We start from the raw sequence: 13,517 nt of genomic DNA, 5'->3' as shown, positions 1-13,517 counted from the left end.
ACTAAATGCCGAGAGAAATACTGGAAGATCTTTGATGCAAATACATACCCAAATTCAGGGATTTGTGTAAAATTAGTTTCCTTTATAGATATTCTATAAGAAGCCATTTTAAGAGAGTAGTGGTGATTCTTCTTGATACTTAATTAATGATTAAGGTACTCTGGACTGTTATTCACAGAATCCCTTGGTTTCTAATTTTTATTTTTTACTGAAATATGTCTTGGGTTTCAGTATCTCTTCTTGCTTTCAGGTAGTCATCTAGAAGGAAGGACCCTGTAGAGTTTGATATCTGTATTTTCTAGAATGCTAAATGTATATAAGAATGAGAACAGAGAGGTTTCTATAATTTTCCTTGAAGTTAATAAATGTTTCAAATATATATATATTTTTTTTAATTGTAAAAATAACACTTTTTCGTGGTTGGCTATTGATTTCTGGGTTTGTTTTGAGGTTAACATATACTTAGCTTACTATACTTACAGCTAAAATAATAATATAAAGTTTATTTTTTTCTAGTTTAATATTGCTGCAGAGATAAGCATTTGAGTTGATAAAATTTGCATTGTAATTATTTCTTTTTTAAAAAAATAGTCTCTGCCACCTTTGAGCCAGCCTTATGTGGAAGGCTTGTGTGTTTCTCTTGAACCTCTACCTCCTCTACCACCATTACCACCTCTCCCACCTGAAGATCCAGAACAGCCTCCAAAACCACCTTTTGCAGATGAGGAAGAGGAGGAAGAAATGCTGCTTCGAGAAGAACTACTTAAATCTCTAGCAAATAAAAGAGCTTTTAAGCCAGAGGTAATTTAGGTACCTGAACCTCTAGGTGGTGCTCTTGAGCTTAGCTTTACGGTAGTCCTACTTTTTTCTGATTACTTGGGATTCATTGGACTTTTCTGCCAAGTGGGGATAATTCTAACATGCTCCAGATTTTTTTTTTTTTTTTTTTTTTTTGAGATGGAGTCTCGCTCTGTAGCTCAGGCTGGAGTGCAGTGGCCGGATCTCAGCTCACTGCAAGCTCCGCCTCCCGGGTTCACGCCATTCTCCGGCCTCAGCCTCCCGAGTAGCTGGGACTACAGGCGCTGCCACCTCGCCCGGCTATTTTTTGTATTTCTTAGTAGAGATGGGGTTTCACCGTGTTAGCCAGGATGGTCTCGATCTCCTGACCTCGTGATCCGCCCATCTCGGCCTCCCAAAGTGCTGGGATTACAGGCTTGAGCCACCGCGCCCGGCCCATGCTCCAGATTTTTAAAGGTGGCAGAAATTTATTTTTATTTGGAATGTTTCATATCTTTCTCTTCCTTATATAGGAAACATCCAGTAATAGTGACCCACCTTCACCTCCAGTTCTGAACAATTCACATACTGTGCCAAGAAGCAATCTATCAATAGTCAGTATTAACACAGTGTCTCAGCCTAGGATACAGAATCCAAAGTTTCACAGAGGACCTCGTCTTCCACGAACTGTGATCTCGGTAAAAACAAAAATTTAATGTTACTTTTATTCAAACAGTTGTGAGAAATTTCTATGAAGTTTAGCTGTCCTGTTTTCTACCCCTTAGTTTATTTATATATACACATATATTCACATATAAATACAAATTTTTAAAATTTATTTTTAATTTATTGATAAAATGAGAGCAACACCTTCACTTGAAAACTGGTAGAGTTTGGTGATAGTGTGTTGGGGGAGTTATTGTTTTCATCAGAGTGGTATACTTTCCTCTGTCGTTTCTTCAGCTTTTTTTCTATAGAAATTGGCTTTTTCAGATTTTCTGTCTTTTTGGAGTCAAAATTTTAATAAATTGCATGTTTTTTATTTCTCCCATCTCTTTGTATACTTTGTGTATGTTTTCCAACCAATGACTATACTATTATGGAAGAAATTATTAGTGATGTTTATTAAGGAAGTTGAAATGATAGTTTGTTTCTATCTTGTTTTCTAATGGCTTCAAAGTAAAATAAATAGAACAAAGACAAGTTGAAATCTTGCCTCTGTTAGGTAAGCCAGTTTTGGCAATTTGCCCTCTATATGTAACCACAAAGTATAGAATTTTGATAATTATGTAAAATTAACAAAATAATTTTTCTTTGGTTTTAAAAGAGTTAATTTAAATTGCATTGTGGTTCTTTATATAGAAAACGAAAATAAAATTTTAATGAGAGTAATTATAGTATAGAAAGACTTAAAGAGTATACAACATTTTATGTCTTGGGCATGTAACCAGTATTGGTTGACACAGTGGATTATGTAATACAACCCTAGAAGGAGACATAAACTGTCTACTTGGAGCCCATTATTTTTGTGGATTGAAATTCAGAGAGGTTAAATGACGTCCTTTTGTTATCACGAGTAATAAATATATTGTCTTTGCAGCTTCCAAAGCATAAATCAGTGGTTGTAACACTAAATGATTCAGATGATAGTGAATCTGATGGAGAGGCTTCCAAGTCAACAAATAGTGTTTTTGGTGGATTAGAGTCCATGATTAAAGAAGCAAGACGAACTGCTGAGGTAAGTGCAATAATTAAAGGTGGAAAGAAAGATAACCTTTTGACAATCAGTAAAGTTTATTTTTTCCTGAAAATTAAACCATAAAGTTACAAATTTTTAATAACATTGATTTGTGAACATATTTTAAGTATTTGTGCTATGAGGACTTTATATAATGAAGCATGTATCAATGTAGATTGATTTTACTATTAAAAGTTTCCATTATTTGTGTTTCCTATTAAGTGTTTCCTTTTTCAAAATAGTAAAATTGGTTGGATAATTGTTGTTTGTAGTAAGGAGACTATTGTTTTAGAGTTGTGTTGTGTTACCAGAAAACAGTTTTTATTAAAATTTATTATCTAAGTACAACTTCTATCCTTTTTTCCCTATTTCAATTGTTGTTTAGCTATTAAATAATACAATGATTTTCAGACTGTAGATCTTGACTACTTGGTGGCATATATAATTTAGTAGTTATCAATGAACATTGTTTTAGAAAAAAGAATAGAAAATGATGAAGACATTCAGGTATTTCTAAATAAATTCAGTATACGCTGGGTTGCAATGTAAAATATAAATCTTAGTATGGAATTTTGGAAAGCTGATGATCTAGTTGACTTCAAATTTTTTTTTTTTTTTAGCAAGCTTCAAAACCGAAAGTACCTCCAAAATCTGAAAAAGAAAATGATCCTTTGCGAACACCGGAGGCTTTGCCTGAAGAAAAGAAGATTGAATATAGATTGTTAAAGGAAGAGATTGCCAAGTAAGTGTAATTTTATGTAATTTACATTAAAAGTATGTGATGTTTTCAAAACTTCTCTTACAGAGTTCATTGGCACTGGGAAATGACTGATGATAGTTTTATCCAAGATACAGAGTTAATGTTTTATAACTCACACAGAAGAGGGAGCTGGATGATCATACATAGACTTGAATAGAGTGATGTGCTGAGACATAACCAGCTTAGAAAAAAGATGAAAACTCTCAACGAGAAGGACTCCACTATCAACTTTGAATGTTAACTTGGGTCATGCATATTGGTCATCATCTTTATTATTAGTCGGTGTGATTAATATTGTTACCGCATGAAGTAGAATACGTTTTAAAATTAGTTTAAGTTTATTCTTGGGTATAATGCATATATCCTTTTTGATAATTTTAGCCGTGAGAAACAGCGTTTGATTAAATCAGATCAGCTGAAGACAAGTTCATCATCTCCAGCAAACTCTGATGTGGAAATTGATGGTATTGGCAGGATAGCAATGGTTACTAAGCAGGTTACAGATGCAGAATCCAAACTGAAAAAACATAGGTGAGCCTTGTTATCTTCACATATCTAATTGTTCCTGTAGTAGAGAAATATATTTTTGTGGTATATGTTATTAATAAGCATACTGTAGAATTATACATTTTCTCACTTAAACTTTGTAGAATGTAGAAGTCTGTCATTTTGTTGAATGATACTACATTTACATAAAGTAATGAAATTAATGTTTAAGTAAAAATACCAGCCAGGTACGGTGGCTCATGCCTATAATCATAGCACTTTGGTAGGCCGAGGCGGGTAGATCACTTGAGGTCAGGAGTTTGAGACCAGCCTGGCCAACATGGTGAAACCCTGTCTCTACTAAAAATACAAAAAAAATTAGCCGGACATGGTGGTGCATGCCTGTAATCTCAGCTACTTGGGAGGCTGAGGTGGGAGAATCGCTTGAACCAGGGAAAAGTGTGCCCACCGCACCTGGCCCAACACTGAGTATTTACTATAAGTTTTCAACAGTAATTGACATTACCTCAAGCCTAAATGGTGTTTTTGTTTTTTTTAAAGAGATCAGCCTCATAGTTACTATTATCAGTGTAGCAGTGTTACTTTAAATACCTGTGTGATGAATATAAAAATATTCATCCCTTTAAATTTTTATCTGTGTCCCACTGTAGATGCATTTTTAAAAATTGTGTTACTACTTTGAAAATTTTTTATTCTGACAGTATTAGTCTGCTCTTGTAGGGAAACATTAACAAGAATTTTGTTATTTCTCATTTAGGATTCTCTTGATGAAAGATGAATCTGTTTTAAAGAATCTTGTGCAGCAAGAAGCCAAGAAGAAAGAATCTGTTAGAAATGCTGAAGCAAAGATTACAAAACTTACAGAACAGCTTCAAGCCACTGAAAAAATTCTTAATGTTAACAGAATGTTTTTGAAGAAGCTTCAGGAACAAGTAATTATTTTAAAATACTGTAGTCTCCCATTTACTACACATTTTTATAGGCCAAATTTTCTGTAAGACAAACCACCATATACTAAAGCCAGCAAAATATGTGTAACCTATAGTTTCTCATTGATAAATAATATTGGAATATTTTTATTTTCAGTTGAATAAAGCTGCGGTGTTTGAGAAGAAGAATTTTCCTGTTTTAAGGTTTTCATTTACATTTTGAGGATTATTCTATATTTTCAGATTCACAGAGTTCAACAGCGTGTTACGATTAAGAAAGCTTTGACTCTAAAATATGGAGAAGAGCTTGCTCGGGCAAAGGCAGTGGCTAGTAAAGAAATAGGAAAACGTAAACTGGAACAAGATCGCTTTGGGGTGAGTTTTTAATAGAAATATTTTACTTTTAGAAAGCAGAAAGTTTTTATGATAGTTTTAAGGGTAAGATGTATATATAAAGTAACTCTTTGCTATAAATTCCAAGAGATTAAGATTAAAGCTTTGTTTTTAAATGACATCCACATTTTTGGATGCCTACTTTATTATTTTGTCTTGACTTTGTTTTTTTCATAAGTCATAGATTAACTAGCAAAACTTTTGGCTACTTACGTTAAACTCTGTTTTATTCTCCATATTGATTTAGTTTTGGAATGTTAGCATTGTATGGTGGGGATAGCACAATTATCTTACCAGAAGTTGTTTATAAAATCACAGTGATGTAAAGTATTTATATCATTTTTCTCCCTTAGCCAAACAAAATGATGAGACTGGACGGTTCTCCAGTATCAAGTCCAAGAAAGCATTCAGCAGAACTAATTGCTATGGAGAAAAGACGGTTACAAAAGCTGGAATATGAATATGCCCTGAAAATTCAAAAATTAAAAGAAGCCCGGGCCCTTAAAGCAAAGGAACAACAAAATATCTCTCCAGTTGTGGAAGAGGAACCCGAATTTTCTTTACCTCAACCCTCACTTCATGATCTGACACAAGATAAATTAACCCTGGACACTGAAGAAAATGATGTTGATGATGAAATTTTGTCTGGTTCAAGCAGAGAGCGAAGAAGATCCTTTTTAGAATCCAATTATTTTACTAAACCTAACCTTAAGCACACTGATACCGCTAACAAAGAATGCATAAACAAACTTAATAAAAATACGGTGGAAAAACCAGAACTTTTTCTAGGGTTAAAAATTGGTGAATTGCAAAAATTATATTCAAAAGCTGACAGCCTAAAACAGCTGATTTTAAAAACCACCACAGGCATTACAGAGAAGGTTTTGCATGGTCAGGTAATTGAACATTTCATATTTTCTCTAAAATCTGGAATTCACCCCAGCCTTACTTGCCTTACAGAATTTTATTTTCTTTTGCAGGAGATTTCTGTAGATGTGGATTTTGTCACAGCACAAAGTAAAACAATGGAAGTGAAGCCATGTCCTTTTAGACCCTACCATAGTCCTCTTCTAGTTTTTAAGTCCTACAGGTATAAAAGAAAGATTCAATAAGCTTGAATTTTGGGATTTCTCTTTGGTTTTTAATATTTTACCTTGAAAATTTGATGATAATGAAAAAGCAGTTGAATCATTGCTCTCGATAACCAGACTTAACCCTTTTAAGGAACATAAAAATTAAGTGTCCTGCTGTTGGGCTCAAACCACACTCTTGGATTTATCAATTCGTATCAAATTCCAGTTTCTGGCTATTGGTAGAAATGTGGAGAATTTTGGATTTCTGTTTGTTAGGGATTTTAGGAAAAATAATTGGAGTCTTAGAGGTTTTTTTAATTTTTGATTTTTAATTTTACTGTTATTCAGTGTAAGAAGTGCATTGGCCAGCCTTTAGAGTATTTATTTAGATGTTTTCAAATGATTAACTTTGTGGGTCCCCCAAAGTTTTTAGACTTTTAAAAGTTGTGAGAATGTTAAAGGGTTGCATGTTTTTATCTGAAAATTGTAAGGCACCTTCTAGGTAGTATAGACTTTTTCCAGATTTTCTTGTCTTAGCTGGTGATGTGTGTAAGAAATACCAGTATTATATAGTATTTTATCATGTGGTGAGAAACTACTTTTAGAATACAAGGTTTTTTCTATTTCAACTGTTTTATGTTCTTGGTAAGCGGCTTGTTTCTATCACTTGATATTCTGGGTGTTTTCTCGAATTAATTTTGGCATTAATTTAATTTGATAAAAACCTTATAAATAGTAAGTATGGAAATTTTAACTTGAAAAAGAAAAACTAAAGTTTTCTTAGTTTTCTGAGGAATATTTATTGGGCATAATATACCTGTTCACTCTTTTCACCTTAGATTTAGTCCATACTATCGAACCAAGGAAAAACTTCCTCTGAGCTCAGTGTCATACAGTAATATGATTAAACCGGATCAGTGTTTCTGCCGTTTTGATTTAACAGGAACATGTAATGATGATGATTGTCAATGGTGAGTAGTTTTTGTGAACCTTCTGTAATTTGAAAAACGGTCTTATTTGCTTAACTTTGATATGTACATGATTATCTTTTCTGTGTTTTTTTAATCTTAGGCAGCATATACAAGACTATACGCTTAGCCGAAAACAATTATTCCAGGACATTCTGTCATATAATCTGTCTTTGATTGGTTGTGCAGAGACAAGTACTAATGAAGAAATTACTGCTGCAGCAGGTTTCTAAAGATTTCTTATTCTCTCTCAAATGAAAATTGAATTTAAGCAACTTAAAAATTATATGTTTAGTTGTTGACATTGTAAAATACTTACTATAATTCAGTGTGTTTACCCATAATGCTTTATCTAGATTTGCTGTATCCAGTATAATTAAGGTAAAAATTTACTTCCTCTGTTATACTAGCCACATTTCAAGTACCCAGTGGCCACATGTGGCAAGTGCATGCCAGCACAGATTTAAGACATTTCCAACATTGCAGAAAGTTCTTTGGACAGAGGTCATTTAAATATTTAGTTCCATTTATTTAAAAGAAAATATTAAGCTATTTGTATAGAAACTTTCCTGTTGATTTTACTTACTGTTTTCAAAAATAGAGGAAGGCTGGAAATTACGATGGCTGTTGTTTCCAATTCTATAATGAAATAAGACTTCATACACTTTGTGTAGAAAGCAGAGATTACTGTCACACATTGTGAGCAAATATTATTAAGCTTTTTCTCAAATTTGGTGCCAAGTAATAAACCTTAAGCTACAAATCTTTTGAAAGTAAAGGAAATAATAATTACTAAATTTGGTGTTATCACAGCCCGGAGTGATTGTAACGTCACTGAATCTATTTTATTGCTCCCAAATTGGGACTTTAAGTTAATTATTTAGTTCATTTCAGGAACTATTTTTTTTTTAGCCTAAATTGGGTATATGATGTGGTAGGATTTGCTATAGTAGTTAAGATAGTACAGGCTTTGCCCTTTCAAATGCCATAGGTGTAATTGACTAGTACCATATATCACCTTTAATTCTTAAACTAGTTCACATCTTACATTTTAATTATCCTAGTCTCTTAATTGATATTTGTCATGAAGATTGCATTGCATGTATTTCAGAAAAATACATTGAGAAACTTTTTGGAGTAAACAAAGATCGAATGTCAATGGACCAGATGGCTGTTCTCCTTGTTAGCAATATCAATGAAAGTAAAGGACATAGTAAGTACATATATAAGAGAGAGAGAGAGAGAGAGTGTGTGTGTGTGTGTACTGCATCTCTTTCTGAAAAGGACTTTTTAGTTTCTGTATGACAGATTTTGTTGGTATTATGTTCTTAATACAAAATACATATCATTTCAGGCTGGGTGCGGTGGCCCACGCCTGTAATCCCAGCACTTTGGGAGGCCTAGGCGGGCTGATCACTTGAGGTTAGGAGTTTGAGACCAGCCTGGCCATCATGGCGAAACCCCGTCTCTACTAAAAATATAAGAAGTAACCGGGTGGTGGTAGCGTGTGCCTGCAGCCTCAACTACTTGGGAGGCTGAGGCACTAGAATCACTTGAACCCAAGAGGCGGAGGTTGCAGTGAGCAGAGATTGCGCCACTGCACTCCAGCCTGGGTGACAGAGCGAGACTTCTGTGTCAAAAACAAAAAAAAACAAAAAAAACACATATCATTTTTAAGATGGAGTAAATGTAGTTCTTTTCAAATATTGAATATCCTTCAAAATGTTAAAAAAAAAAAAAACTAGTTATATCAATTAACAATCTTCTCCTATCTACTTTAGCTCCTCCATTTACAACCTACAAAGATAAAAGAAAGTGGAAGCCAAAGTTTTGGAGAAAACCTATTTCAGATAATAGCTTCAGTAGTGATGAGGAACAGTCTACAGGACCAATTAAGTATGGTAAGAAGTTATGTAATTTAAGATCCAGAATTATTAAATTGTGGTGTTCCATCTTTATTTAACACTTTGCTACTCCTTTGGTGTATCAGCCTGCCTAGTTAAAAAAATGTTTTTTGGAAAAACGATGCCATTGGGTTTTTAGGCAATACAGTTAATACACTGTGCAGGATTGCCTCTGAAATTGTAGGATATTTGTGTTCATGGCTTCTCTCCAGTAAATGCAAGCAGTACTGCTTAGTAAATAATTGTGACTGCTTCAGATATTTCGAAACATACATTAGTTGTCTGGGAAGGTAGCTTCCATTTGAGAACCACTGCCCAGCCTGTGTCCTCCTTAAGGGCAGGTGTTCTATTTTACTTCATCTTTGAATATGTTTTCTGACATGCAGAAGGCTCAAAAAATGAGAATGAACAAATGATAGATGAACTAATGAACAGAATAATGTATGAATGAGTACCTGTATGTTTGGCACATTTTACTTTCTAATTTCAAGTTTGCATTATTTGTGAATTAGCATGTATCCAAGAGATGAATACTATTATAAACACTTTTTTTCTAGTTTAGATATAGTAAAGTAATCTTTATAAAGTATGACTTTTAATTACTTAATTATAATTTGCAATTTAACAAATGTGAATTCATTTGATGATAATGAAAAAGCAGTTGAATCATGGTTACTGATAAGTCGACTGAAAAGGTAATGTCACTTAGCCTTAAAGTAGTAGAGTCCTAATTACTCCTTTTGTTCTGGTGTAATTTTTAATAGCTCCTCTTTCCACTCAGAAGGGTCCTGGTTTGGGCAATAAATAATGTCATAGCTCTACCTTAAAGCTATGAGCTAGTACATATCATTAGAATCTTTAGGTTTTTAAGTTATTTTAAAGATGAGAACAATTGTTTTCTTTTTCTTGCATCTGTGGACTAAAGAAAATATGAAGCTAATAATACTTTTTTTTTTAAATAGCTTTCCAGCCAGAGAACCAAATAAATGTTCCAGCTCTGGATACAGTTGTCACTCCAGATGATGTCAGATACTTTACAAATGAGACTGATGACATTGCTAATTTAGAAGCAAGTGTGCTTGAAAATCCTTCTCATGTACAACTTTGGCTCAAGCTTGCGTACAAGTACTTGAATCAAAATGAGGGGTAGGTCAGCTTCAAATCTTTGTGTAAACAGTTGCACATTTATATTTTTATGTTTGAGGTTTTTTTTACCTATGGTAATCAGTCAGGTTTCTTTCCTAGTATCAATGGAGTCTTTGTTTTTTGACAAAGCCAAAAGCATTTTATTGTTTAAAAGCTATTAGACAAGTTTAAGATTAGATCTTGAGTTTGTGTGCATGGCTCAGTGTATGGGTAATAAATTATACTAAAGTTTTTTACTCCAGTAGGCTCTTATTTCAAAGTAGGATTAGTTAAAACAGTAAATTCTGATTGGTGGAATGATTGATTATTGTTTTTTTAAAAAATCATAGTAGTCATAGTTTTTTAATAAAATTATGATAAAATAATGGTGGAACGAGTTAAATTTTGTTAATTTGTAATGGATATTTAAAGCTTATCTGAGAACCTCCAAATTATGGTGAATTTTCTTTTTGTCTCTGTGTCATATTAAATTATATGTATTTAAATAAGGTAAATAGTAATAACTTATACAACCAATAGTTTGTATTGCAAATGGCATCTTCTAACTTCTTGGTAGTATAAATAAGCCAAGAATAGTCTTTTCATAATTATAACTTTATAGTTACAATAATTCAAGGGTTTTTGTTTTTTTTTTTTACACATTTCTTTGAAATATTTGACTATCTTAAAAGCTTTTAAATAAGGCAGTGCTGCAGAGTGCTAATAAACCCACACATGCCTGGATGTGTTACTTATTTAACTTTCCTGTGTGTCATTTCCATGTTAATGGGATAAATGCAGTGTTTTCTTTTCTGACTCATTTACTGAGTGAAGGCCAAAAGAACTGTACATTATTTTATGAATAGGATCATGAGAAAGAATTATCTTCTCCAAGAGATAGCAAGCCCTTGACCGTTGAAAAGAACTATTATACTGAAAGCTTTGATATTTTGTACTTGCAGTAGCTGGCCTTGAGAGAGAGTCGTTTAACTTTTCCCATTCTTGAACAGTGTAAATCATAAAAGGTGTTGCTGAATATAGACATAAAGCACATTTGAAGTTGATAATCTTAGTGGTTTTATAACACTGTGCTTTTGTCTGTGGTAAATGCTTACTGAACGTTCACTTAAAACATTGTTGAGTCTGGAAAATCAGAAACTTTCAGGCGCGTGATTTAAAATCTTAATCTAGTACCCCTTTTCATAAGTGATCCTGGCTTCTTGGTAAATTCTAATAAAAATGGAATTTTAAAATTGATTCATTGTATTAGCCCTGTTTAAATTTTCAAGCAGGTTCTAAAAAGCACTCCTGCCTTTTCTTTTATATATACAGGGAGTGCTCAGAATCCTTGGATTCTGCTTTAAACGTTCTGGCGCGAGCATTGGAAAATAACAAAGACAATCCAGAAATTTGGTGCCATTACCTCAGATTGTTCTCAAAAAGAGGAACCAAGGACGAGGTGCAGGAAATGTGTGAAACAGCTGTTGAATATGCTCCAGATTATCAGAGCTTTTGGACTGTGAGTAGAAAAGATAACGTACATGTGCGTATGTGTGTGTGCGCGCGCGTTGTGTGTAATCCTTTGGATCATCTTAAATATTGATATGTAGCTTAATAGAGCATATGCCTTATCTGAATATGGATATAATAACCTTACTTTCAGTTTCTAGTAACCACAAAGCCACTTCTGGATCAGAATTTAGACTAAGCAGAAGAAAATATTTAGTGAAGCAGTGATTTTTTGTTGTTGTTAACTTTATTAGTAAAGAAAAAATGTAAAATTATTAAAAATTTCACACTTGCCTATATTTACACAGTTTTAGTTTGGGCAAAGTTAAGTGTAGCTTTTGCAAAACACCTGAAAAAATTGTTTCTTTTAAATTTATCTTAAATTGCCTCTATAAAATTATAATGACTGTCAGGAAACATTTTTGTCTTTTTATTATTTGTTTCCATGCTTATAGAAATAATCCCAATCTGTAATTCACACTAATATCTAAAGTTGCCAAGCTAAAAACATTTGATTGAGAAAAAGTGGCCTCCTCTTCTTTCTCCAAGAGAATGAGATGGTTTTTTTGGCTGTCAATTTTTGAGACAGGGTCTTACTATGTCACCCAGGCTGAGTGCAGTAGTATAGTCATGACTTACTGCAGCCTCTACCTTCTGGACCCAAGCGATTCTCCTACCTCAGCCTCCTGAGTAGCTGGGGCCACACATGCGTGCTACCATGCCTGGATAGTTTTTAGATTTTTTTGTAGAGATGGGTTCTTGCTCTGTTGCCCGGACTGGTCTTGAACTCTTGGGCTCATGCAATCCTCCTGCCTGGGCCTCCCGAAGTGCTGGGACTAAAGATGTGAGCCACCATGCCCAGCCAAAATGGGATGTTTTTTACCCAGACTTAAAATTATAATTGATCCACTTGAGAAATAAAATAAATATTCACCTGAACTTTTATCACCTGAACTTGGGAGCCATTAGTTTCAGATAAATTTTTAAATAAATCTGTTGCTGTCAGATCTGTCATTTACTTACCAACTGAAGTTGTGAACCTGATAGATTTAGATAACATGATACTCCTTAATAAACTTCCTACTCTATTTCTTACTCTTTGAACGTAGGTACTGAACAGATTTGGATAGTAAAGGATGCTTGATTTTATTTTTTTTCTTTTTTGAAACCTAGAGCATTGTACCAAAGTGAATGTTGTTGATCACTACAAGATTTTATAAGGTGTGGAATATTCAAAAGTTGTAATATTTTTCTTTGAAGTTGTTTGGTCTTTAATGTGTTTTGTCATGCATTTCCTTTCTTTTTTAAAAAATCTTTTTTGAAACGGAGTCTCACTGTGCCACCCAGGCTGGAGTGCAAGGGTGCGATGTTGGCTCACTGCAACCTCCGCCTCCCAGGTTGAAGTGGTCCTCCTGCCTCAGCCTCCAAAGTAACTGGGACTACAGGCATGCACCACCGAGCCTGGCTAAGTTTTGTATTTTTAGTACAGGTGGGGTTTCACCATATTGGCCAGGCTGGTCTCAAACTCATGTGATCCACCCACCTTGGCCGCCCTAAGCGCTGGGATTATAGGTGTGAGCCACTGTGCCCAGCACATTTCTAATATAAGTCTATTCTCAAAACTTTTATATAGTCACACACCTAAGCAACACAAATTGTATGTGATAATAAATGTGAACTTTGGATATTCATCCTGATCTTGCTGCGATTTACCTTTTAAATCAGGGAAAAGAGAAATGAAATTGCTTCAGTGATGACTATAAGAGTATATCTGTATTGTTTTAGTTTTCATATGATTCCACTTTTCGATATGTGATAGAAGAGGAGTCTAGGT

At 33.9% G+C, this 13,517-nt stretch overlaps 1 protein-coding gene across 1 annotated transcript in view; it reads left to right on the top strand.

The window, feature by feature from the left end:
- Positions 1-13,517, top strand: part of ZFC3H1 (zinc finger C3H1-type containing) — a 55,613-nt gene that overhangs the window by 26,559 nt on the left and 15,537 nt on the right. The window contains exons 8-22 of the mRNA XM_050750060.1: positions 592-801; positions 1,311-1,475; positions 2,378-2,515; positions 3,136-3,257; positions 3,657-3,806; positions 4,540-4,714; positions 4,955-5,086; positions 5,458-6,000; positions 6,085-6,194; positions 7,017-7,148; positions 7,249-7,370; positions 8,257-8,358; positions 8,927-9,046; positions 10,012-10,195; positions 11,507-11,693. Of these exons, the coding sequence (XP_050606017.1) occupies positions 592-801; positions 1,311-1,475; positions 2,378-2,515; positions 3,136-3,257; positions 3,657-3,806; positions 4,540-4,714; positions 4,955-5,086; positions 5,458-6,000; positions 6,085-6,194; positions 7,017-7,148; positions 7,249-7,370; positions 8,257-8,358; positions 8,927-9,046; positions 10,012-10,195; positions 11,507-11,693 (2,592 nt within the window). The remainder of the gene's footprint in view (positions 1-591; positions 802-1,310; positions 1,476-2,377; positions 2,516-3,135; positions 3,258-3,656; positions 3,807-4,539; positions 4,715-4,954; positions 5,087-5,457; positions 6,001-6,084; positions 6,195-7,016; positions 7,149-7,248; positions 7,371-8,256; positions 8,359-8,926; positions 9,047-10,011; positions 10,196-11,506; positions 11,694-13,517) is intronic.

This window comes from Macaca thibetana, chromosome 11, assembly GCF_024542745.1.
Source record: "Macaca thibetana thibetana isolate TM-01 chromosome 11, ASM2454274v1, whole genome shotgun sequence".
Lineage (NCBI taxonomy): Eukaryota > Metazoa > Chordata > Mammalia > Primates > Cercopithecidae > Macaca > Macaca thibetana.
This window is presented reverse-complemented; position numbering and strand designations above follow the sequence as displayed.